The sequence below is a fragment of the Myxocyprinus asiaticus genome, chromosome 17 (assembly GCF_019703515.2).
Source record: "Myxocyprinus asiaticus isolate MX2 ecotype Aquarium Trade chromosome 17, UBuf_Myxa_2, whole genome shotgun sequence".
Lineage (NCBI taxonomy): Eukaryota > Metazoa > Chordata > Actinopteri > Cypriniformes > Catostomidae > Myxocyprinus > Myxocyprinus asiaticus.
In genome coordinates this window covers 22464047-22491555 of record NC_059360.1, presented here as the reverse complement: position 1 = coordinate 22491555, position 27509 = coordinate 22464047, and the positions used below count along the sequence as shown (strand labels likewise).

At 36.5% G+C, this 27509-nt stretch overlaps 1 protein-coding gene across 1 annotated transcript; it reads left to right on the top strand.

Moving 5' to 3' along the window:
• The first annotated feature begins 3008 nt into the window (after nt 1-3008).
• LOC127455614 (14-3-3 protein zeta/delta-like) lies at nt 3009-27509 on the top strand. Its single transcript, XM_051723661.1, has 6 exons — nt 3009-3166; nt 7256-7643; nt 22997-23120; nt 23505-23668; nt 23768-23863; nt 26130-27509. The coding sequence occupies exons 2-6, from the start codon at nt 7350-7352 to the stop codon at nt 26187-26189; spliced, it is 738 nt and encodes a 245-aa protein (XP_051579621.1). The 5' UTR covers nt 3009-3166; nt 7256-7349; the 3' UTR covers nt 26190-27509.

Here is a 27509-nt window from a genome sequence, read left to right as displayed (position 1 = left end):
CAACTTAATACATTTATGTTGAGAACTTAATGATATTGCATAAAGTCCAAGTGATATTCAACACAGTCATCAAAAAGTGATATGATCACATTGCTATGAAATGTTCAAATAGATTCAGACTTCTAACGGATGGTGTTACTGCTTGCTCAATTAACTTATTTAATATGAGCTAATGCAACACAATTCTTTAGCATTTGGTCTCAACTTGATTTCACTGTGTACAATTCACTTGTGTTGGGTCTACAGTATGTGAATAATTTTTGTTGCATCAATTGCTGAAACCGGACAGAGAATTTCCTGTTCTCAGCAAGCTCTGCATGCGACTGGATTGAGATAGTACATTATAAAATTAAGTGTTATTTTAATGTATTTCTAGGCAAATTGAAACAAGTAGGAGAATTTTTAGTATTTAATATTCTGTTATGTTACACCTTCTGTTTCTGTATACTACAACAACAGAACACTGCAGTACCACTACTACATCTATACATATGCAGACAGCCATTTTCAGGACATATATTAGCAAATGTCTTTGTTCCTCTCTGTCACAACGCTGACGCCACATATTGATTCCCCTCAGGCAGTGTGACTGTAGAAGTGTGACCTGTGAGTTACAGTATCAGCACCATTGCTGTTGCTGGATGCAGCTGCTTAGTTCACTAACACAGCATTCACAACTGAAAACACTTAAATATTTTAGTTTGCTTTAAATACAAACTGAACTTTACAACAGTTAATTCCGGTCCTCTATTCCGAAATGGCATTCTAAGAGTGCTGATATTTAGTGTAAAGCACTGGGATGCTTCACTGTTTCTATCATTATGCGTGTATGTGTTTGCAGCGGTCCAGACAGACTTTGAGTTGAATGATTGATCCTGCATTGGCTTTGTTTGGATCTATTTTCATTGACGGAGCAAAAACTCACAAAATAACTGGTCAAATTTTGTCTGAAATGTTACTCATTTACTCAATATTCTGATTGCGCTCTCTCTCTCTCTATATATATGTGTGTGTGTGTGTGTGTGTGTGTGTGTATATACTGTATGTAGTTTATATATACGCATATGCCATTTATAAAGGTCAGTTACTCAATATTCTAAATGTTTAATTAAACATAGAGAGTACCCATGGCCCTTGAAATTATACTGAATATTTAAATTCAAATAAATAGTACAAAGAAATACAAATATGAGGAGAACCACAGCCAATTCTAATGTTTTTCTGCGTGGGCTGTAAGGTCCTAAGACATGATGTGACCTGCTGTAGTTTAACACATAACCTTTTAAAAAGAAATTAAAGAAGTTTTCTTATCTTTGAGCAGTCTGTTTTTGCCAGTGCAGGGTGTGAAATGGTTGCTTCTTTCTGATGTAGATGAGCTCCTGGTGTACAGAAAGGTGAAGTAAAGCTAAAATTCCTAAACAAATTTGATAGGATCTGATAAATTACCTGCTTACAGTAATAGGGAGCTTGATTTTAATCTTTGAATCGGCTGTCCTGCATAAGTCTGTCATCATTTTTTGTATCTTTTGGGAAACAATTATACCAACTATGTTGTCTTGCGTCACTGACTACATTCACTTCTGTGAGTGGGCTGTATATAATAAAGTTAAAAGCTATAAAAACTGTGAGTGAAGAAAACCACTTTTACCTGTACAGACAAATCTTGGATGCAGGCCAGACTCCACAGGGGGAATCCTGAGCTTGTCCCACCTTGGCAACCACACACACCCCTCCAACTGTTCAGCCCACCCAGACTCGGAGGGACTTATGTCCCTCTTAGAGCTGGAGCCGGGCCTGCATGGATGTCAAAATGTGTCATACATCCTGCCCCATCCCTTTTCACTCACTGTCATTTATTTAGCCATCCTCACATGAAATTGACTTGGAGAGCTTAAAACATGCTCAAACAAGATAAAAATGTAAGTATCATTTGATGACCACCTTTTATGTTGCAGTACTGTAATGTATGCAGTGTTGGGTAAATTACTGAAAAAGTGATCCACTACAAATTACTGACTACTTCTCTAATACTATAATCAGATTACTTTACTGATTACTTCATTGAAAATTACTAATTACTTTACTTTTAAATTACTTTCTAAAACACCTGTCACAAAAAATGTTTGTTTTTCTTTTAAAACAAATTCAAAATAATGTCTATTTTCTCCTTGTTCATCACACACCTTTCAGCTGTCACAGAAACGCAAACAGATGTAGAAATGAACATATTAATTCACATTTTAATTGTATTACTCATAAAAAATCTATTTTTACTCTCTGTAAAAATGTACTTAAAAGAAATTACTTTAACTGAAAGTCAGTAAGTGTAATCTGATTACAAGAACTAAAAAATGTAGTGCGTTATACTACTTTTTGTTCCTTAAAGTAATTAGATTACTGTAACTAATTACTTTATAATTTAATTTCACCCAACACTGGGTATATGTATAGCCAATGCCAAGAAAATGTGCTACATTTCTGTTTCAACTTTCCACATGCAACCTCTGCAATCCCAGTTTACATTAACCATCCTTGCTTGTCTTCTCTCTGGTTTTTCTATTTCTTTCTATTTCGTTTCTAAAAATCTAAAACAACCCAGTTATGTTTCATACATATTTTCACTTTAAACCCGCTATGTCATGACATCTTTGCAATGAGCTAAACAACTATCAACTTTTCCTAATCACATCTAACTGATAAAGTCAGCTGGCCCTGAGAAGAACCAAACCAATTATCTTTTAAATGATCTGATTAATCAGAGGTGACATTTGGGTCTCAGTAGGCTAGAACTGCTGTTGCTGCATCCAGTTTCCAGTCATGATGCTGATGGTGATGCTGGGATGAGTAGGAGGAATCGCCATAGCGATAGTGACGTCATCCCCCTTGCTCTAATTGGAGGAAACCCCGTGGCTACAAGTCCGAGTCTACGGGGCAACCGAACTTATTCCCGTTCTCCCGCCTCCATTGCCCGCGAAAAATAGCTATTGGATGGTCATTTGAAGAAAGACGAGTGACAGGTGCGGAACGCGCGATCTGATTGGTCGACCAGCGGGACTAGCGACGTCCAGCGCAAACACTTTCGATTGTCTTTTTCTACTACATTTTTCCCCCTAACCATCCAAGCTCAAAGGCTATCAATCCGGTGGAGTCAACCATTGATCAAGAGGTGAGATACAACCTAATACATTTGAGCTTTAAGGGTTTGTGTCTGTTTATTAGATGTGTTCAGATATTTTTGCACATTGTATGTCATTGCAGTGGACGGTGTAATCGATATAATCGATATAATCGCGCTAGTCGGTTGAGAGGCAGGAGGGGCTGCGTCCAAATGTTTTGCCTATAACAAAATATACCAAGCACATATGCCCCTTTTTATAGGCAACATCTGTATAGTCCGCCTGCCATTTCTTAGGTATTATTGTTTTAAAACAGGACAACATGCATTGGACACGATAAGACCCACGGCTGTGATGTTAAGGCGGGTCGCCAGATTGCTAAAATTGAGTTTTAAAGATTTCTTTTGCTTTGATTTGTTCTAGATAGAGCTGTTATGACTTCAGATAAGTTCATATACATATCTAATGGTAGAGATGGTCAAATGATGCCTTATATAGTGAGCCAGCAACCTTTACTGCTACGGAAATCAGGCTGGATATCTTTGATTCGAATGGACTGACATATGATCGGTGTACTGAACGATAATGTCCTATTTTAAGCATTTAAAAGGTAGTTCAGACTAATGGTCCTGTTTGAAAATGTGTAAGTTTTTCATGGGAAGGGCGGGGCTTTGCGGAGTGCACTGACAGATGTGTTGAGCAGGGCACACACACACACACACATACATACATACATACATACATATACACATACATACAGGTCGTGTCTCAAAACCTAGTGAGCTGCCTACCTAGACACCAGTTATGGGCATCGGAATGCACCTGCAATGCTCATACATGCTGTGATATGAAACCAGTCAAGAAATGTCCTGATCTTATTTTACTCAAATAAGAAATTATGTTTTGCATTTGGAACCATGTTGCCTATTTTAGGACCATTTTTTACATTGTGACCATCTTCAGGACAGATACGCACATTTTATCCCCCAATTCTAATTACTGCAATGTGAAAAAAGATGCTCATTATGATATTCTCATTTCTGCAATGTGGAAAAAATTATGAATGATTTAAATAGTAAAATATCGATACAGCATAGTAGTACATCTACTTTTTTATTTAAAAAAAAAAATCGTACAGTGGAATCTTGTTTTACTGCAATGTAAAGGCAGTAAAAAATGACTTATGAAAATCATAATTGAAAACAACGGAAATGGTAAAAGTAGCTTAAGATGTCCAGACATGTTACGATAATGTCAATAAAGCGCAACAGTCTGGTTCAGGAAGTAAAAATCCCATTCATTTATCCCATAGATGAATTGATTTTCAACGATAACTTATAACTCTATAAAGACAGACCTACATTGAGGTCCGATGGCATATGCTTCTGTTGTAGCCATCAATCTGCATTATTTCAACTTCATTGTTTACAGATCATGTTTGATGGGGCCTGGGTAGCTCAGTGAGTAAAGACGCTGACCACCACCCCTGGAGTTTGTGAGTTCCGAATCCCAGGGCGTGCTGAGTGACTCCAGCCAGGTCTCCTAAGCAACCAAATTGGCCCGGTTGCTAGGGAGGTTAGAGTCAGATGGGGTAACCTCCTTGTGGTCGCTATAATGTGGTTCGCTCTCAGTGGGGCGTGTGGCGAGTTGTACGTGGATGCCGCGGTGGATGGCATGAAGCCTCCACATGCGCTATGTCTCCGCGGTAACGCGCTCAACAAGCCATGTGATAAGATGCGCGGGTTGACAGTCTCAGGCGTGGGGGCAACTGAGATACGTTGTCTGCCACCCGGATTGAGGCGAGCCACCACAAGGACTTGGAGTGCATTGGGAATTGGGCATTCCAAATTGGGGAGAAAAATCATGTTTGATAGCAAAATTCTTGGTAAACAATTACATTACCCATGGTACAGCAGAGAAAGATCCACCAATCAAAGAACCGCGGCCAACGAAGCCCGCGAAACGTGCCTCGGAGCGACTGCCCACTCCCATAACGCACTGTGAATGACGTAATCGAGTCGGTGTCTCTTCATCCTTAAACTACTTATCTATTTATGTGGAAGTATCGGAATATTTTGCAATCAACTTAAATTAAATTGTTACTATACTTATAATCAGTCATTCGCAATGCTTCGTGGGATTGTAGTCTGTGCCTTCGTGAAAGACGGTAAGTACACAGCCTTGTACTGTTGTCTTTTTGTCAAATATTTCAAATACGTTTTTGCCTCAAAACAAAGTTTGATGTTGTGATTCACCTTGGAGATGATTGGTTTGGTTTATGGCTTACAACTCTTTTATGAACTATTTAATGAAAAGTCTATGGGAAAAATACTTCCGGAACACAGACGGCTGAAAAAGTGGGTGGGCGTTGTTGCGTTCTATTATGATGTAAAATGTGCTTAAGTTCCTGAAAATGTCGCAATGCAAAAAAAATCATAAAGTGATAGTTTACCCATCATTTGCTCACGCCATGCCATGCTATGTGTATGACTTTATTTCTTTCTTTCTGCTGAACACAAAGATTTTTAGAAGAATATCTCAGCTCTGTAGGTCCATGCAGTGCAAGTGAATGGTGACCAGACCTTTCAAGCATAAAAGTAATCCATATATGCAGGGTACACGTGGGTCCATAAAAAGTCTTAAATGTAATTTTTAATATTTAAGGCCATTAAATTTAGTTTGTGGAGGTCTTAACTTTTGGTGTTTTGCATGAATTGAGGAGACGTTTCAATAATATAACAGAATCTGCGTGAGTAAATCCTCTCTCTCTCTCTCTCTCTCTCTCTCTCAGCCAGCATTTCACAGCTCACACGAGTTTAGTGTGAGCACGCGCAGGGAAGCGCAATCAAGTGCATTTGTACTGAACTTGTGATGTTACAGATGTATGAACCTTCATAATCTGAAATGTAAATGGCGCTATATTGTGTCTCTGTAAGTGAGTGATGCTATAAAAACTATCGCTCCTGTTTATAATCAACAAAGCTGGCAACAAGGAGACGTTAGGTAGAATGTTAAAGTAGTTGTTGAAGGTATCTGCCAAGAAAAACAATATAAATGTAATTCAGCACATGACCGCATCACATCTTGCTGGGAAACAAGTGACTAAAGAGAAGGGCCATAATGTAGGCTACATGCATTCATAATTAATTATTCTATTATTTACTTATTTAATTATTCATTTTATGGCACAATTTACAATCACTTTTTTATCAAACCGGACAATTATGACACTAAGACATTAAAGATTTTAAAGCTTTATTTTCTGTTAAAGCATAATTGTGTTGTGAAAAGCGCTATACAAATATTTTTTTTTATTATTATTATGTTATTTAAAAAAGAAAATGCATAAATGCACAATATAATAAAATAAACATGTCCAGAGACATCCAAGTAGCCTCAGTGGTTTTGTATTGACCTTCATATTAATTATTTTGTGTTTTTAAATAAAAAAAAAAAATTGTGAAATTGGGCATACATTTTTCTTTTATTTGGCCTTAAAAAGTCTTACATTTCATTCCTATGAACCTGCAGATACCCTGATATAACTCCAGTAATTAAATGTCTTCAGAAGCGAAATGATAGGTGTGAGTGAGAAACAGATCAATATTGAAGTTTCACATTCTGAAAGTGTATGTGGAGGTTTATAGTAAAAAAAGAATGAAATATTGATCTGTTTCTCACCCAAAGGGATTGCATCGCTTCAGAAGACATGTATCGTATGGATTACCTTTATGCTGCCATTGAGATTTTTGGAGCTTGAAAGGTCTGGTCACCATTAACTTTCATTGAATGGTCCTACAGAGCTGAGATTTTCTTCTAAAAATCTTTGTGTTCAGCTGAAGAAAGAAACTCATACACCTCTGGGATGGCATGAAAGTGAGTAAATAATGAGAGAATTTTTCATTATTTGGGTGAACTATCTCTTTAAAGGTTCTAAATGTAGGCCTTATTTTCTTTATGTGATTTATATTTGTATTGATTGAGTTAAATATGACCAGGACATTTCCTTGACAGGCATGCATACATGTGCGTCTCCGCTAATCTTTTTTTTTTTTTTTTTTTTTAATGTGTAACATTTACACGGACGCGCATCTCTAATCAATGCATGGAGTCTGACTTTCACAATCTTTCCCCCTCAGCCTCTCTAAGGATTAAGCAGCGGTTCATTTCCATCCTTTGATCAGTCGAGTGTCCCATAGACCTAGAAACACTCACAGACTTAAAAGCGGCAGGATGGACAGAACAGAGCTCATCCAGAAGGCAAAGCTGGCCGAGCAGGCAGAGCGCTATGATGATATGGCGGCCTGTATGAAGTCGGTGACTGAAGCTGGCACCGAGCTGTCAAATGAGGAGAGAAACCTGCTATCCGTCGCCTATAAGAACGTAGTGGGCGCTAGGAGGTCTGCATGGAGGGTTATCTCCAGCATCGAGCAGAAGACCGAGGGAAATGACAAGAAACTGGTGATGGTGAAGGAATACCGGGAGAAAGTGGAGTCTGAACTGCGGGATATCTGCAAAGATGTGTTGGTAAGTATGTTGTTTTAAAATGTGTATCCATGTGATGCAGAAGAATAGTGCTAACATTTTTGATGAAAAATAGTTAAAAGTTATAAACCTGAGAGAGATTTTTATAGATGATAATATGCAATGTCGTATGCAAAAATCGACATAAAGAAAAGCCCAATCACAATTCAGAATTCAAATACTACAACAACAACATCGTTGTCGGTTAGATTTCGAATGGCGAACATGCTAATGGGATGTTCACACCGAACTTGTTTTCCATCTATCTGCACTGTTTTTCGGTTGTTTTTTACGGAAACACTAGACGGACATGTTTGACTGTTGCGCTGCGTCCAGCGGTTTTTCCACTTCTCGTGCAGGAGTGACACATTTTAGACGCTGCGTTAGGTAAAAAAGAACTTCAACTTTAAAAATATGTGTCTCAAGATGCATACTTGTTGCATATACATACATACATATTTGTTGTGCTACATCTACGTTTAGCTAGCACAAAAACACATTTGGTCTAAATGGCCCCTAACAGTAGGCTACAAATCAATGTGAAATTTTCAATGAGAAATGTATGTGTAAAGATTATAAAAACTAAAATATAGCACATCCAAGACTGAAATTATATATAAAATAAAATTTAAATGCAATCTGTACAATAAGGGTATATTCTGGGTTAAATGCAAGTTAAAGGAATAGTTCACCCAAAAATGAAAATTCTCTCATTATTCATTTACCCTGATGCCATTCCAGATGTGTATGACTGTCTTTCTTCAGCAGAACACAAATGAAGATATTTAGAAGAAGATAGAGCTCTGTCAGGTCCTTATAATGGAAGAACACAGGTGCCAGCATTTTGACGGTCCAAAAGTCATATTTAGGCAGCATAAAAGTAATCCACATGACTCCAGTCGATCAATGAATGTCTCCTGAAGTGAATTGATTGGTTTATGTAAGAAACGTGTCGATAATTAAAACGTTTTTAACTTTAAATCGGCGCTACCATCCAGGTCTCTGCTGTTTGAAATGGCCAAACTCTCACGTGACGTTCATTCTTCTGTTGTAAATTAGTGCCGCTTCCAAATTCTCGCGTGAACTCACCAAAGTGCTTGCTTCACGTCAGCTGCTGGCAGGAAGCATTTTTTAAAAGATAATAACGTTTTAATTATCTATTTGTTTTTTACAAAAACATATCAGTTTGCTTCAGAAGTCATTCATTGATCGGGCTGGAGTCGCATGGATTACTTTTATGCTGCCTAAATCTTACTTTGACCATCAAAGTGCTGGCACCCGTGTACTTCCATTAAGCCTGGTTCATACTTTAGAAGAAGCACCCTTGGCGAACGAAGCTGGTGTTTATACTTAAGCGTGGCGGCGTTTTAAAAATTAATTAGTAAGGTAGATGTCACGGAAGGCTGTCATTTCTGGTGGATGACATAGCAAGTAAGCTGTCACTGTCATAAAAACTACAATCTCTCTCCACGCATTTGTTGTGGCCACGCTGTCTTTGTGGAATTTGTGATGAAAATCATATATAAATGTATATTTCTGCACAATCTCTGAGAGACGGGCTTCAAAGTTATCCATTTTAGTAACCTAGGCAACTCCTCGGTTGGCACCCGCAATTGTAAATAAAGAGTCACGTCTCAACCACACCCACGAATAGTTTTAACCAATCATCAGTACTCTTTGACCAGCCGAGTTCTCTTGGGTCAAGAATTTCAAAGATGTATGCGAACAAGAGAAATCTCACCAAACGAACACATTGGCAGAACAAAAACGTCACTGCACATCCAAGCGAAACCTGTTTGCCCAGAAAGTATAAATTAGCCTTTATAAGGACCTGACAGTTATATAACAATATAACTATTCCTTTAAGATCAATCGACAGCATTTGTGACAATGTTGATTACCACAAAAATGTATCTGGACTTCTTTTTGTTTATAAAAAGCAAAAATCTGGGTTACAGAGGCAATTACAATGGAAGTCAATGGGTCCAATCCGTAAATGTTAAAATACTCACCATTTCAAAAGTATAGGCTCAAGATATAAACAATATGTGTGTTAAAATGTTTTTAGTGTGATAAAATCTCTTGCTAACCTTTTCTATGTAAAGCTGTATCTAATTAAAACATTTTGTTGCCATGACGATGTAACACCATAAACCCTAAATCAACCGTAAAAACAATGATTTAAACAACTTTACAGCTCAAATAATACACAAGTTTTAACAGAAGAATTAATGTAAGTGCTTTATAAAATTATAAGCTTCACAGTTTTGCCTTTAAAATCTCTAGAAATTGGCCCCATCACTTTCGTTGTAAGTGCCTTTTGCTTTTTTTTGTTTTAAGAAAAGGAGAAACCAGTCATTTTTTTATTTAATTTTTTATGGTAATCCACATTATGCCACAAATGCTGTCGATTGAGCTTAAATTGTAACTGAACCCGGAATATTCCTTTAAGAGGTTTGGGCTGAATTAATCGCAGAAAATTGTGCACCTTGCAAGCACAGTATTAATGTACATAGTGTATGTAGATATATGCGTCCGAGTATTTATAGTCCCTCCATAGACAAGTGCATTACACAGAACATGGGAGAAAATATGCCCTCTTTTCTGATGGAATAGCTGCCCAGTTTTGGCTCTCGCTGGAGACAAGCAAGTCTATGTTAAGGGTAGCATGCACATGGACTCTCACAGAGTCATTAATTTGATATCTAACATATCTAGTGATGAAGGTCCAATTACAAACTGTGGAGTTCTTATTTATAACTTTTGATTTTTGTATCATTACTGTAAAGTAGACCTCAGCCTTAATTTGTGTGACATGAAAGAGACTTGTTTCTTGTACTTCCCTACAAAAGGAAGTATTTGGTTATATAACCAAATCATTGCTATAGCTGTGTCTTTACTGTATCCAGTGAGAGGTGTGATGATCAAAGTTCAGTTGTGGATGTTTTGTGAAGGTGCATTCAGGTGGAGTTAAGTAATGCTGGGAAATACCGAGCTATCTGTTCCTCATTCTTAAGGCTTTTGCTAATGGTGGAATAATTCAGCATCATCCACAGAGACTCTTTGTTTCCTTAAAAAAATACATTAATGTCTAATGTTGCCCGAAGGAAGTTAATTCCAAAAATAGAAGCCGGAGTATATTTTCTCAAACTGATCCGAAATGGTAGCATTAAGCTCTACAGCTCTAGTCTACATGCTACTATTGTGCATAAGAGAAGGTGGTCTATTCATAGATGCTCTGATGCTTTTGTTTAACAGAGTAAAACCATACCTCATTAATGCTAGTCCTCATTTCATTGCTTTATACACAGTTGTTAACATTGTAGTGGTTGACCAATATAGATTTATCAGTGGTCAATGCCAACACCAGGGTTCCCATGGTCATGAGAAACCTGGAAATATCAGTGGAATTTTATTTGGATAATGTAAATGTATGGATATGTCTATAATGAATAAATTTTTTTTCGAGACATGCCCTGCTCTAAAATGTTTCATTGACTAGATGTTACTCTTGTAGAACTTGTTCATTGTCAATCATTCGTTGAGTTGGTTCTTTTCAATGAATTTGTTGAATTGGTTTGCAAATCGGTCTAAATTATTTATTAACTAATTGGTGAGTAAAATCATTATCCAGTATTCACAAATGACTGGAAAGATCATATAAATGTATTCATTCAAGACCCTGCAATACTACACGTCTAGAGATCAGGGTGGCAATGGCTGAATATATAATACCAATATATTTACGTAATATAATTTAGTGAAAGCAAATTATGTGTAGACAAAATTGTTTATTTGAAATTGTGACTAGGAGGAGGGTGTAGCTGGGCCATAAGTGTGCACGGCCGGCACTGAGTCACCTAATCAGCGGGAGAGAGAGATAAAGGGGAGACGGAGACGCCAGAGAGAGAAAGACACGGAGTTATGCTTGTGTGTGTCTTTTATGTTATGTTGAAGTTCATTTGTATCATTTAAACTTGGTTGACTGCTCAGCCGGGTCCCAGCTTCCTCCTTTCCCGACTGAACAGAGGTCTTTTACAGAAATAAACACTTATTTTACACACATTCACAATATTAACTAGAAAAATTCACAAAATATTTGAAAACATAAATGTATCCATTGACAAGGCTGTTGGTAGATTTGGTAATTGATAAGAGGTAAAACTTCTGTTACACTTACTGGCTGATGTCATATTTTTGCTTATGCGTCTTCATAAACATTGTTTCACTGGAAATAAGGGATGCAATGATGTGTCAGCTGCCGATATTTTTCGGCTAATTATTGACCAAATTAAATCATAGGCATATCGGTTATGAGCATGAAAACACCAATATGAATTTTATTTATAATTAATTAGTAACACACTTTATAAAAACTCCTGTGAATTCAAGTGCACAATCCAGAAATAATAATAGCCACAATATGTTGAAGGGTTGGCACTTCTAAGAACTAGGGCTGAAACGATTAGTCGACATTATCGACAACGTCGACAGTAAAAAATTGTCATTGTCAAATAGTCGTTTGATCTTAATGTAACATAAGATCATATGAAACTCTAATGATTGCACACAAGAGCAGCACTGCAGCACGCGCCTGACTGAGGAGAGGAAGAAAACACATCTCACAGTCCAGATGCACTCTAAACTTTCCAAACAGCTTCAGGTGATGTAGATTGCAAAGTATGAGGGAATTATAATGCAAAAATACAAAATAAGTAAATACAGAAGCACTCTTGTTGTGGAATAAGCAGAGCCGGAGCTGACGCTCAGCTTAAGCAAAACTTGTGTGTCGAGCGTCTTTTAAGGAAACACCCCGGCGTTACATCTTTAATGCAGTTATATTTAATGCGTTATAACTTTATTAAAGTTAAAATAATAAGGAAACTGGCATTTCTCTGTGCGGTCAGCGCCTCTTCTATGAGTTGCGCTAAGTGTCCCGATCTAAGGGGGAGAGATTGAAACTGCACCGGCTAATGTACACTCTGTCGCGGGGACGCTCATCCCTCGAGTGCGTGCGCTTAATGCAGCTAGATTATAACGTGATGGCAACTTATTGAATCATAATATATGTGCCACTGTGCATTTCTTATTGTGAAGAAAATTGGCAAAATGCAGCTTTATTAATAAGAGAGAGTTTGTTTTTTGTGAGTTAAAGATGGATTGAAGTGAACAGAAAGGTGAGAGAGGGTAGACTTTGCCCCATTATACACTGCATACACTTGTTTTTGTTTTCCAATATAAATATCTAAAACTCCTTTAAAACAACGTACATTTACTTTAGCAGCTATACTGCAGAATAATTTTTTTTTTATCTGAGAATGTTGAATATAATATTAAAAATACAAATATTTTAAAATATCTAAAAATCCTTTAAAAAAAAAGATGAATTCACCTGAGAAGTAGCACATAAGATATTTAGACTTGCTTTTAGAGAATAGATCTTGAATATAAGTATATTTAGTCTTTACTGCACTCGCAGAAATATAACCAAGTGATAAAAATACACTTATATACAAAATACACTTATATTTAAGATACATTCTCTAAATATCTTATATGTTGCTTCAAGTAAATGTATCTTGTTTTAAGGATTTTTTTAGACCATTTTAAATGGGGAAAAAAGACAAATACACTTGATAACAATAGGATTTTTTTTGTAGTGAAATTTTTAATTAATTAAACTTAAAGTATTTTTTCCCTTTAATTCAGTGAATGTCATTTAGAGGTATTTTTAAAAGATGATTTTGTCCTCTTTATTTTTAGCAAGCATGTTTAATACAACCTTTTAAGTCAGGGCACAAGATGAATAGTCGGTTTAGAGCTAATGATTAATCGTTGCAATAATCGCCCGAATAGTCGAATAATCATTAGATTAGTTGATTATCAAAATAATCATTAGTTGCAGCCCTACTAAGAACATGTTCTCAAGTTAATGTGTGAAAACCACCATAAACGAATGTGACAGTTGTGAAAGCGGCACTTACCTATAGGCTACATGATTAGGGAACCATCTAAAATGCTTTGAAACCAGCAGAAATTGGTTGGTTGATTGATTGAATTAAGATTGAAAATGCAAAGATGTCTTGTGCTGTTACTAAACCTTAAAAGGCAGTGTTTAAAATATAGTCTGCATTCGGCACTTCAGTCAGCGCTGTGTGAGCATGCGGCACCCTCTAGCCGTCTGGATGGCATTATTCATTATACCACTAATACCGAATTTAAAAGGGGATTTTGTTCCTTAGCATAAAACTTATTATTCCATGATGTGGTTGACATTTTCATGGAATTGCACAACATGTGCGTGGTATGAATTTGTAATGTTCTATCATATACAGTTACAGTACATACATGTAAAATGTGAGTTCTGTTGTTTTGAACTACAAAAACATAAGTTCAAAAATGTTTTAGAACACATTTTTTTTTCATATCATGTTATCATAATTATTATTTTTTTATCTTTTTATCTTCTGTTGATCTTTCATTGTGGCTTTCTTTAAAAATGTGGCCTGTTTTCAACAGATCCAGTCCATGTTTAATGGAAGTTTGTATTGTTAGAACAGTAAAAAAGCTTTGGCACATTTTTGTAAACATTTTAAAAACATAATTCCTTAGTAAAACAGTGATCTGATTACAAAATAAGGTAAGTAGCAAAATATTGGTAGTGGCCTATCATTTTTGGTTAAAATCTGTATCATGTCAGTTGGACAATATTTTTTATATCGGTGCATCCCTTCTGGAAATCATCATTAGCATAGTAACTGATTAGCTTTGTTTATGTAAGAATCCAAAACACTACAAAATATAATCTCAACCTTGAACCTGTTCGTAAAATTCAGAGAGTGTCTTCTGGAAAGAGAAAGTAGCCTAGTTACAGTCAGTCATTCTAGACTTCTGGTAAGTCAGTAGAGCTGTTATTAGTGATGTTGCTACAGTCCAGTCTAAATCCATGTGAGGGCAAACTGTGTTCTCTGAGTCATGGCCAGTTTCTGTGCACGGCTTTAGCGAGATCTCAGGCTTCATTTGCCGGCCTGTCTGTTAGGGCTGAGGGCGTGTCTGTGACTCATCTCACTGCTGAATGTGCTCTGGGATCAAGGTTGGTCTACACCCCCACCTGTCCAGACAGCCTGCCACATGCAACAGGCAAAGTTTAAAACTCTTGTTTTAGTGCAGTGGTTGATTGACTGGTGAGGGGTGGCACTTCATTGCTGTCCGGGATGCGTTCAAGACAGATTAGGGTTTTTGATGTGGTTTCAGTGATCCGATCGTAAAAGCATTTTGCTATCCTTTTACACCTGTATTTAACGCTGACCACTTGTGATCGGATCACCTGAAATGCATCTTAAAGGTACATTCAGTAATTTGGGGCTAATTTAAAAGGTTTTAAACATTAACAAATGAATTGTGTTTTTGTGAAGAGTGATCTGAATGGTGTACACTCACATTTACATTGAGATGAAGACTGTACTCATAATAGTATTCTATAAAAAGTGTTTTTATTATACATGTTGCGGGTCACCCCTTCAGCGTGTTTCGCCATGTTGAAATGACATGGTCCGCTGTGTTTCACTAAATGTCGAAGAAGAAAATCCTCGCACTCATTGGCTGCTGCCAATGTAGACACGCTTGGCTATGCTTAGAACAGTGTTGTTTGGTGATGCGAAGAGCAAAAAGAATACAGTGGAACATGTTGTCTCTAACAAATATGAGATTCGGTAGCTGTGCTCCCGAAGAAGCGAAAAAGGTCAGAAGCAAGAAGACAGAAAGACCGGCAAAGGCTAAAAACTAGAGTAAACATCGGTATGGCATACACAAGGTGGAAAGATTTGATGATGGAGAAAAACCTGAGTAGTGATGCCGATGTTGCTTCTTTTTTGTTGCACAGGTAAGACATTTTTAATTGTTTAGACCACTGTCTAAAATAGTATCAGTGGAATTTACAGAAAACTCGTACAAGTTTAGTCGTACGTGTGTAGTCAGCGTATGTTAGAAATTGACCGTTTCAGCTGTGTTTACAAAGGCAACCGGAAAGCAAAATGTAATTTAATTTAAAAGACATTTTCCAGATGCAAATGATATACCAAAGCTGGCGGGGGCAGCAGAGATGATCATGCTTATCCACATCCATAGATGGCAGTACAACGTCGAACACCACTGTTGTATTGGTATTTAAAGTACACAAAGAATAGCAATGCTAACACTAGCTAGAGAACTTCTGAATGCCCCTTTAATATCAGGTGTAAACAGGGTCAATAGAAATTCAGTGAATTATGTGTTATCAATGAACCCTCAAACCTGTATGGTTTTCTTCTGTGGAACACCAATGAGATGTTCGTCAGAATGTTAAAGACTGATCTCAGTCACCATTCAATTTCATTGCATATTTTTCCATACAATGAAAGCAAATGGTGACTGCAGTAGAACGTTCTGCTTAACATCTCTTTTTATATCCACAGAGGAATGAAAGTCATAGAGGTTTTAAATAGAGATGTAACGGTTCTCTGTAAAGAGCCACCCACGGTTCGGTAAGCATTGGCACCCCAGTTCACCTCAAGTTTAATGACGCATCTGGAGCACAAGGTATGGTGAAGGAAACAAAGCGTCAAATAGACACGCACAGATACAGCCTCCACTAATGCACCTGTATGGCTCTTTAGATAGACAAGCTCCGCCTGTGTTTCACGTGGGTTAATCACAGTTCTGCACACGTTATATGCAGTTGAAAATTGCAAGCGGAGAAAATGAGCCACTGAGAGGAAAGCCCCATGCATTTCTCCTTTCTGGGAACATTTTCTTTTTGCAGTCAATTACAACAGTGATGGTCAAAAAACGTTTACAAAACAAGCACTGTTTGCTGACATCACTTGATGCGAGTGCCGTATACTGTAATATATGTAAAAAATGCGTGCAAGGCTTTAAAACACGCATGTGAGTTCTTCCTGTTTTCCTCGCGCGGCTGTAATCTATCGCGCATGCTAGCGCCAATAATGCACTTTGATTAATGACATTAAAATGCCATTAGTAATACATCGATACATGATTAATCATTTATGTCGACATCACCCAGGTAAAGCCGCAAATGAGCCGAAAATGCACACACTCCCTTCCGTTTTTGAGCAGACGCTCTGTGCTAACTCACACAGATATGAAACAATAATTAAAGCAGTTGGGGTGTTGATTGCCATATGCAGGATTTCCACGTATGATTAACATACTCAAGCCGCATTATCACAACATCCCTTGTTACCATTTTATAATATAATATAATAGCAAGGTTATTCCTTCTATAGTGATGTACAGCTTCCGAATATTGAATATATGTTGAGTTTGAAATGCACTTTATGTTGATGCATGTAGCATGATAGTCTGGGAATTAATTTTAAATGATGATTCAGTAATTAGAGAAGTTTTTTTTTTTTTTTAGTTAAGGACCCTGATGGAAAATTAACAATGATTTTACTATAGTAATATTGTAGTAACCATGACTGCTGTCACCATGGTTTTCTGAGCAGAAATCATGGTTTTGATGCAATTAACCATGGTTTTACAACCGTAATACTGTAGTTTCCATATAGTAACCATGATTTTACTATGTAACCATGACATTAGCCATATTGATTTTGTGGTTACTATGGTTTTACAAATACCATGGTTAAACAATGGTTACTGTTGTAAAATCATGATTTAAATTGAGGGCAAACCTGTTGAAGTGTTTTCCAAATAGAATATTCTTTGGATTTGGCAGTAATATATATTTTTTCTGAACATAGCAAATATCGAACCATATTGAAAACGTGACCCTAAAACTGTGATACAAACCGAACTGTGAGAAATCCGAACCAATACACCCCTAGTTTTAAACAACATGAGGGCGAGTAATTGATGACAGAATTTTCATTTATAGGTGAACTATCCCTTTAAGTGGCGACACTACCAAAATTGTATATCATAAAATTTTGTACGAGAAATGCGATTTTAATTGTTAAAATGTATATAATTTTTATTTTAATATTTCTTTTTATATATAAAAAATGTATATTTAAAATAAATTATATCTTTTTTTTTAATATAATTTTTATGTTTTTATAATGTTCAATATAAATAATTTTTATAATATAATTTAATAAAATGTAAAATTTTATGTTTTTGGTACAATTTTGATGGTAAATGTCCTTACAATCAAACATTAAAATGTATTAATATAACATGAACTGCATAGTCCTAAACATATGCAAAGTGAGTGACTGCACAGAAAACACATGGAAAAATAGCAGAAAATGTGTAGAAAGTCTAAGTACAACACAGAAAACCTCAACACAGGGACTTTCACAAACATAACTAAGTAAACAAAGCAGAATATGTGACTCTGCTCATGGATTTCCCCTTTACTTTCTGCAACATGCTTTAAACGAAACTCTTAAGTATCTTTAAAAGATTTGATGTCAGTAACCTGGTAAACTTGGGCAAATCTGGTGTTTATTTTGTCCAAAGCGCTCATTGTATCAGCACAGAACCTTGTGAACACGACTCTGTATCCAGGTGGACTGATAAAATGTCCTATGTGCTTCTGTAAAGTTTCAAGGAAGCTCCATCAAACCAGCCAATCAGATTAGAACTGATTAAGGCCCTGTCCCAAATGGCACCCTCCACCCTTGTGGTCTTCCTCTGAGTGCAGACTTTGATGATGTAAGAGAGTGCAGACCGATGGGGCACTAGTCAGCAAGTCATGGGCATGATTGGTAAAAGTGTGCATTTGGGACAGACTTCAATACTTCAATCAGATGACGCATTTTTTGCATTGTTTTTATTTACATGCAGTTTTACAAATTATTATTTAAAAAAGTCATGGCATTGATAGATAGGGTAAAGGAACACACTTTAACTATTGAATATTTGTTTTTATTAAATAATTTCAAACAACACACTGACAATAAAGCATTAGATAATAAAGAACCTCTGAAAAACAAAGTGCACATATGACTACAGCAACAAAACCCCATGTTTTATATCTTTAGAGAACAAATAAACATTATTCAGACACATGGATTGTTAGCTTAGAACACAGTAAAATGTATAGAAAGAACATACCACCATATATTCGCAAAAATAGTTATAAAATACACACAGCCACACTTCTGCAGGTATAAATAGCACTGTTGGACCGAATGTTGCTATATCAGTAAATATAAGCAATCTTACAAGCTACAGACATGTGCATTAAATTATTCTTTCCTGTCTTGATATTTTAGAGACTCACAATAATTCTAAAATCCTCTTTGAAACAACAACAATAAATTGAATAGGCGTAATTCCATATCTCTGGAAAATTAAATAAAACAAAGTTTTGAACAAGTTCTACACATCAGACTCAAAAGTGATTCTGTATACCCATGATAAGCAAGTGATCTGCCGTTGACAATCAGGAAAAAGCGATTATTAAAATAAATTTTTAATCCGCAATTGAACATCGCCTTGTCCGCCATGTTTTTTCCTCCAGCTCAGAAACTGGAGTCTTTCTGATTGGTCTGTCGCAAGGACTGTTGGGTAGCAGACTGCCGTGAGCCCGGAGCAGTGCGGGCTTCGACGAAGACCGCATCGAGTGCGGAAAGGGGATGCTCGCGAGAACCCTTGCAGGAGCTAAAATCACAAATGGGACACACTACGGACTCGTAGACTTCACAAGCACGCGCAACTGAAGGCCACGAGACCGCAAGTCCACATGAAGTGCGCCATTTGGGACAGGGCCTAACTCGAAAGCGTTTTCCAGATTTGTGTGCTATTGCTGCATTCATGTGCTATTGGAATTTTCCTGTGTCCCTCTTTTGAAGTGGTAATTACAAGTACGTCGTGTTTACGTGCTTTGTTGTTGGAAAGAACATGGCCAACATCAGGTTCATTCATTCATATTTCTTGAGGAACTTTTATTTTGACACCGTAATAAATATCACTCAGTTAGCTTGCTGACGATAATGGAATTTTCACATTGTAAAAATTTACATGTATAGAATAGTTTTGGTATATGACCAAAACGTCAAGCGCTAACAATTAGCTATATTTAGAAAAATGAACAAAACCTGTCATTGACTACAGAAACTGTACTCTCCTCCACCATGTTGAAAGTTTAGGACTCCTCCCATCTCTGCAACTCTGGTATCATCTAGGATTCCGAGTTTCCCACTTGAACTTCCGACTTCGCTGGGTCATTCAAGTGCTCAACTCATAATTACGATTTTTCCGAGTCCACTTGAAGGGCACATATACTTCCAGTCAAAAGTTTTGAAACACTTGACTGAAATGTTTCTCATGATCTTAGAAATCTTTTGATCTGAAGGCGTATGCTTAAATGTTTGAAATTAGTTTTGTAGACAAAAATATAATTGTGCCAGCATATTCATTTATTTCATTATAAAACTAAAATGTAATTAAAAAAAAGTTTTTGAAATTGATGACTTGGACCAAATAATAAAGAAAAGCAGCCAGTAAGTGCCCAACATAGATGGAAACTCCTTCAATACTGTTTAAAAATCATCCCAGGGTGAAACCTCAAGAAGTTGGTTGAGAAAATGTCAAGAGTACATGTCTGCAAATTCTAGGCAAAGGGTAACTACTTTGAAGATGCTAAAATATAACACAGTTTTGATTTATTTTGGATTTTGTTTAGTCACAACATAATTCCCATAGTTCCATTTATGTTATTCCATGGTTTTAATGACTTTACTATTATTCTAAAATGTGAAAACAATTTTTATAAAGAATGAGTGTTTCAAAACTTTTGACCGAGAGTGTATGTGCGTTAGTCTGTAGAGCACGGACTGTGGCTGAGACTAATCCTAACTATACATGATAATACAGTTAGGTGCATTTGATTATTTGCAATTTACGTTTTTTTTTCTTCTTTTTTCTTCTTTTTTTTATTTTTTATTTACCCAGTCTGTTTGCAACCCTATCAGAACAGATGGGTCACCCATTTTTGAGTCGCGACCCACCAGTGGAGTACCGCTGTTGTAGATCTCCATGCAGCTTTTGGGAATCTAAAGAGCTGTTGGATTTTAGGTCAGAAATAGGATGGTGGAACAACACTGACCTTGTTTCTCTGGACTGTTCATCCACAAACTGGCATCTCTGTGCTGAGAATACTTGACAAGTGTGAAGAATGAAAAAATGCATGTGGCAGGCCTCCCTGGACGCTTCTTCTAAGGCAGACAAGAATGAACATGCTGGAGAGTGTGCCTGTTTCTTATACTTTTGGGTTTGTCTATTTCTGCTGTGCAGTCTTTAAGCCTGAATGTTATTCGCAGGCCTTTGTTAATCACAGAAAGAAATGGTTGGAATACTAAATTCTGGACCATACCTCATGATGTTGTGTTGCCAGTGTCGGGCCTTTCCATGGTAACCATACTTGGTGTGTTGGTTAATCTGGTATTTACCAGTTCCTTAAAGCTGTTGCTTTCACTGACACAGATATCTGCAGAAGCAGACTCAGACTGGTAGATGGATGTAGAGATGGAGTAAACCAGCTATAAAGACTGGTCTCTGAGATGCAGGTTAAGCTTAATCCTGGACTAAAATCAAATTTGGAAGGAAATCCCTTAAAACTATTTTGAGTCATGTGGGAGTGGTTCTAACAGCAGGATGAGCTGATGTATAGCATGTGTTTAAGACAGCAGATCGCTCACCTTGTTCAGTGCTGGTTTGTATCTTCTTTGTGACTTTAACACAGTGGAAAGAAAAAGTATGTGAGCCCTTTGAAATGACCTGCATTTCTGAATTAATTATTCAGAAAATGTGGTCTGATCTTCACCTGAGTCCTAATAATAAACAAACACAATCTGCAATTTTGAAACATATGTATAAAATCATGACCACTCATGTGAGGTGAAGAGTTCAGTCGTATCAATAACCTTATAAAAGCTATTTTATTCTACATGGGGCAGAGGTGCTTCATGGGTGCAGCCATGTTAGCATCAGCAGCTGAATACTACTAGCTTAATCTCAGTTACTGCCCTGTTATTGAACACTTTCATTCATGGATTAAATTAATCCTGGTTTACTTTGCATAGTGAATTTCTACAGTGGCACTGGTAACTAAAAATTACTGTGCTTGATAATAATCCAGACCACTAGGTGTCAGTGTAAGTCAACATAAGCCACTTCGACATACTTCAGAAAAATTACAGAGTGCACATTTAATAACTAGTAGAACCCTTTTAGCAGCAATAACCTCCACCAAATGTTTCCTGTAGATGTTGATTAATGCTTATGAGGGACTCTACACCATTTCTCCCTACTAATCTGTTTCAGTTCATTAATATATCTGAGATTTCTTACATGAACAGCTCTCTTCAGGTCATGCCACACCATCTCAATTGGGTTATGGTCTGAACCCTGATTTGGCAATTCCAAAACACAAATTTGCATCCTCTTTAGACATTCTGTTGTTGATTTGCTATTGTATTTCGAGACATTATCTTGTTGCATCACCAAACATCACTTTAGTTGCATCACTTTCCAGTTTCAGATGACAGACCACTACCCTCACATTCTCCTGTAAAATCTCTTGATACAATTTTGAATTCATTGTTCACTCAATGATTGCAAGCTGTCCAGGCCCTGATGCAGCAAAACAGTCATAAATCATGATGTTTCTTCCACCATACTTCACAGTTAGGATGTTGTTTTTTGTTGGTGTGCAGCACCTTTTTTCCTCCAAACATAGTGTTGTGCGTTTCTGCCAAACGTGCTATGATGATTCCGATTTGCCGCTGGATTGTTATCTGGTTTTGGTCTCTAGAAGCAATATAAAACTACCAAAATGAGCAATCCAGAAGGTGAACAACAACCATTTTTAAGTGTTGGAGTAAAGAGTTCAGGGTCCAGTTGTGCAGGTGTTGCCTGCCATAAGTAGTTAATGATATCAATGTAACTAACCTTGGGTCATCGTGTCATCAACCCACTCAGGTAAGGCATTGTCAAAAACAAGAAGGTCATCCCATTTCTGTAAATTACCGGCACAATGGAACCACATAGTTTTTTTATTTGGCAATATTTTTTAACATTTAATAAGCTAAACGTCACATTATCCACTAAAAACATATGCCAATGCGAGTGGATACACTGGAGACCTGAAAACAGGATTTGGCTTTAAATCGTGGAACACTTCTGCGTTCAGGAAAATAGTGGATACTGTTACGATGATATAAAAATTACGCATACCATGATATACAGAAACAACATGAATACATTTTTTTTTTTAAATATGGGAGCTAAGCTCTTCAATCAGTTGCTCTTTGACTGTATCTGCATTATTGTGGCTAATGTGCATTTGCCACCATTTATTCAAAAATGTTTTCTTCCTACAGGAGCTGCTGAACAAATATTTAATTGAGATTTCCTCAACTCCTGAGAGCAAAGTCTTCTACCTGAAGATGAAGGGCGACTACTACAGATACCTTGCTGAAGTTGCCTCAGGAGATGACAAGAAAAGTAGGAATGCAATCAATTTTGTAGGCTTAACAAACATTTTTCTGTAGAATGAAGGAGTGGACTTGGTATGAAGTAACTGAAAATTTCTAAACGAGGAGAAGTATAGACTGAACATTATCTGCTCATTCTCACCAACAAACATTTAAGCTTTCTTTTTATATCTTATAAATATTACTGAAATCTCAACACTAGAATCGAAGAACTGGGCTTTCTGTTTAAGATTATTGTTCATTTATTTCATTTTATTTGTTTTTAATTTTACTTTTAATGGCCCAGTTTTAGACCTTCAGTGAAGTGGACACCATGATGTGTTTTGGTAGCTTTGGCAATACAGATCTCGATATACATTGTGAGACTAACCTAACCTTTTTTGTAACTTTACAGCTACCATAGAAAGCTCTCAGGATGCTTACCAGAAAGCATTTGATATAAGCAAGGCAGACATGCAGCCAACACACCCCATTCGCCTGGGTCTGGCCCTTAACTTCTCTGTCTTTTTCTATGAAATCCTTAACTCTCCAGAAAAGGCCTGTTCCCTGGCCAAACAGGTATGCTTAACTTTGTCATTAAACAGACATCCATTATGGACATGTGTGTGCACATCATTTCCATTTTTAAAGGCTGTATTTCTTTTGCTGCCAATTTAGGCTTTTGATGAGGCCATTGCAGAGCTCGATACGCTGAATGAAGAGTCTTACAAAGACAGCACTCTGATTATGCAGCTACTGAGAGACAACCTCACAGTAAGTAACAGTGGAACCATTTTAAGATTTTCTTCGACAGAAGTTTCTGTGGTTAAGGTAGATTTGCCGTACCTTGCAGACATTTCCAAAAAACTGCTGATGATTTCAAGTGGCTCTGAGGAACACAAGATCAGTTATGATTTGATATGGTGGTGCATTTTATTTAGAAAAAACGACATTGGTTTGACCGATATTTTTTCCAGAACTCTAGATTTTTTTGTAAGGGAGATAGATGCCATTTAAGAATCTGTTGAAGTGGAAGAATGTAGAGAGAGACCAATAATCAGTTCGACTGATAATTATTTATTTGACCTATATATATATATATATAATTTATTTTTTATTTTTTTCTTTACGATTGGGGGAAAAAAAATGACAAAGAACTTGCAACAATTTGGATTGCTAAAAAACTTGATATATAAATATAATTATTATTATTATTAAAGGGTTAGTTCACCCAAAAATAAAAATGTTCATGATGTACTTACCTTTAAGCCATCCCAAATGTGTATGACTTTCCTTCTTCAGAAGAACAGAAGTGAAGATTTTTATAAGCATATTTCAGCTCTGTTTGTCCATACATTGCAAGTGAATGGGTGCCATTAGACTACTATTTTATGGTCCAAAAGGCATATTTAGGCAGCATAAAAGTAATCCACATGACTCCAGTCGATCAATTCATGTCTTCAGAAGCAAACCGATAGGTTGGTGTAAGAAACAAATCAATAATTAAAACTAGGGATGCACCAATACCGATATCTGAATCAGGTCCGTTATCGCGCTCATGTACTTGTACTTGTAAAAATGCTCCGATACCAAAAACTGATACCATCTGACGTACGAATGTCATTACGTAAACATTCAGCACACAGATTAAAATCACATCATGTCCTAGTGAGATTATTTAACAGCAAAAGCGGTGATATAATGAGATAAATAGATCATTTGCACATGCAGCATTTTAAATGTGAGTGCTTGTGAATGTGTGCAGCTGGTGTTGTGCAGTCATAGAGACACAAACTGCTCATACCTTTAGAGATCCTTGGCTCATACATGGAAAACATTGCATTGCTTACTCTGTTTGTAGCAGATGACAGCAGGCTGAGCACTAATTCACTTTTTAGCACGAGTCATATACAGACTACATATTTATTGATTTATATAGCAGCCTTTTGCGGTTTAATAATTACTGTGATTCACCTAGTGACCTGCTTTTCCGGATTGGGAATCTGCCGTGATTACGTCAGGTCCACAGAAACACTTCAAAATAAAAGCTCCACCAAAATAAAAGGTCATTTTTAATTAAAAAAGTATGACAGAAATAGATCACTACTGTATATTTATGTAATATTCACTGTTATACTAATAATAATAATAAAGCAATAGTAACTTTGTTATATTTAAGCATATCTAACATCTGTGATGCTCTATTATGCAGCACTTTATTTGACAAATAATTCCAATGTTGTATTTAGGAATGTGCTGTGAGTTTCTGTATAAAATCACTTCATTTGATAAAAATAATACAATTTCATTTTAAAAATGATTCGTTATACTTTCATTTAAAGTTTGAATTAATGTATTTATTTAAACACAATTTTGATGATAAAATTAAAATAAAATGCTGATATTGAGTTCCTAAAAAAAAATAAAAAAAAGAGGTATCGGACTCTGTATCGGCGAGTACAAAAAAAAAAGTAACGGTACTTGTCCTCAAAAAAAATGGTATCGGTGCATCCCTAATTAAAACGTTTTTATCTTAAAATCGTTGTTTCCGGCCAGCACTGGATTGCTGTTTGAAATGACCTAACTCTCACGTGACGTTCGTTCCTCTGTTGAAAACAAAGTTTATGCTTCCGACTTCTTGCGTGAACGCGCTACTGCGCTTAAATCACGCGACAGCAACGTGATGCGTTGAATATAAACTTTTAATTATCTATTTATTTTTTACACAAACCTAATTAATTGATCGACTGGAGTTGTGTGGATTACTTTTAAAGTTTAAAGTCATACACATCTGGGATGGCTTAAAGGTAAGTATATCATGAGAGGATTTTCATTTTTGGGTGAACTAACCCTTTAAGAATCATAAGAATCTTATTGTCGTTAGAGTTGCAATGTAATGATTATTTTGTCAAATGCATAAATAAAACAATTAGTTCTGCAGGTTATCTGACTTTTTTTTTTTTTTTTTTTAAATGGACGATTTCTAGAGAAATGGTAATTGTTTTCTCATCCACTGTCATATCATTTTCTTTTCCTCTAGTTATGGACATCCGACAATGCACCAGATGAGGTTGAAGGAGGCGAGGGAGGAGACAACTAGAACACACACTCCTTCAGCAGAGAAAACAACCTTTGTACACGTCTCCATTCCTTATAACTCCATGTCAGAATTCCTCCAGTAAAGAACGAACCCATAATTGAAGAGCTGTTTATGGAGAAAAGAAAAAAAAAAAAAAAAAAATCATATAGCCTTTTCACAGTGCACCTTTTGGGAAATGAAAGAAAGATATTTGGGGAAAGACTGTTCCTTAGTTTGTTTGTCTTGGCCTTCCATAATGTGCAGTTTCTGCTGTAGAAAAGTATGACTAGATTCATTTTTATAAAAACATAACCTTAAAGTATAGTTAATGGAAGTTAAATTAATTAATAAATAAAAAAATAAGGACATGCATTTCATCACAGATAAGTCTGAGACTAAAAAGTAATTGCAGGGATTAAAAGCATTTAGATAACCGTTGTCTTATCCACCTACTGTATCTCGTACTTTAATACTCTGTTACCTGTTTCACCTCAGCTCTACCCAGGGTCGTGCACTTCCACTGAAAAACAGTGGTCAATCACACTTAGTTCAGTATGGAAATAACAAACAAACAAAAGTTGTTAAAATCGAATAGATTTCAAATTGCAGTGTAGGTTTCACTTCAAAATTGTTTGCATCAGCAGTGGTATGTAGTATTTGGACAGTCCTCAGTTTATAAACAGTTTAATATATTTACTGTTTTTCATATTTTTAATGCAGCTGATTTTTGCCTGATTAGTGTTCCCTTTGCTTTTATTTTATGGAAATCAGAATCATCCATAGAAATTAAAACTTTAAGAAGACTTGGGCTTAATTTAAGTAATGCTATGTTACAAGTAAAACTGTTAAATTAGCAGTACCCCACTAGCATGCAGACCAATACTGACACAATCGGTGGCACAGTTTGGTAATATGGTTTTGATTGATTGATTTCACACGTAATTGACCTACTCTGGAAGTTATTTCACCTACAGCATGTTATAAATAATAGAAAACCAGGAAAGAGCAGCTTGACTTTGTGAATGCTATCGGTCAGTTGGTGTTGGTGGCAAATAACACCGCCTGTGCATGTCTTTATTACAGAACACTGAAATGGGGATCAATGCCATATTGCCAAGTTTAAGGTTCTGTTTAGTACTTATAATGTATTGTGCACAGGTGTGTGCTTGTCCAAAGAGTGTCACTATAAATTGGACCACTATTATGTGTTTTGTTTCTCCTTTTTGTGCTTGTGAATTTTTTTCCCCCGTGGATTTTAGTCTCACAAAAGCCTGGTGATAATGTTTTATGCCCTATGTATGTTATGTAACATGCTTAAATATTACATTTTATAAACCAAAA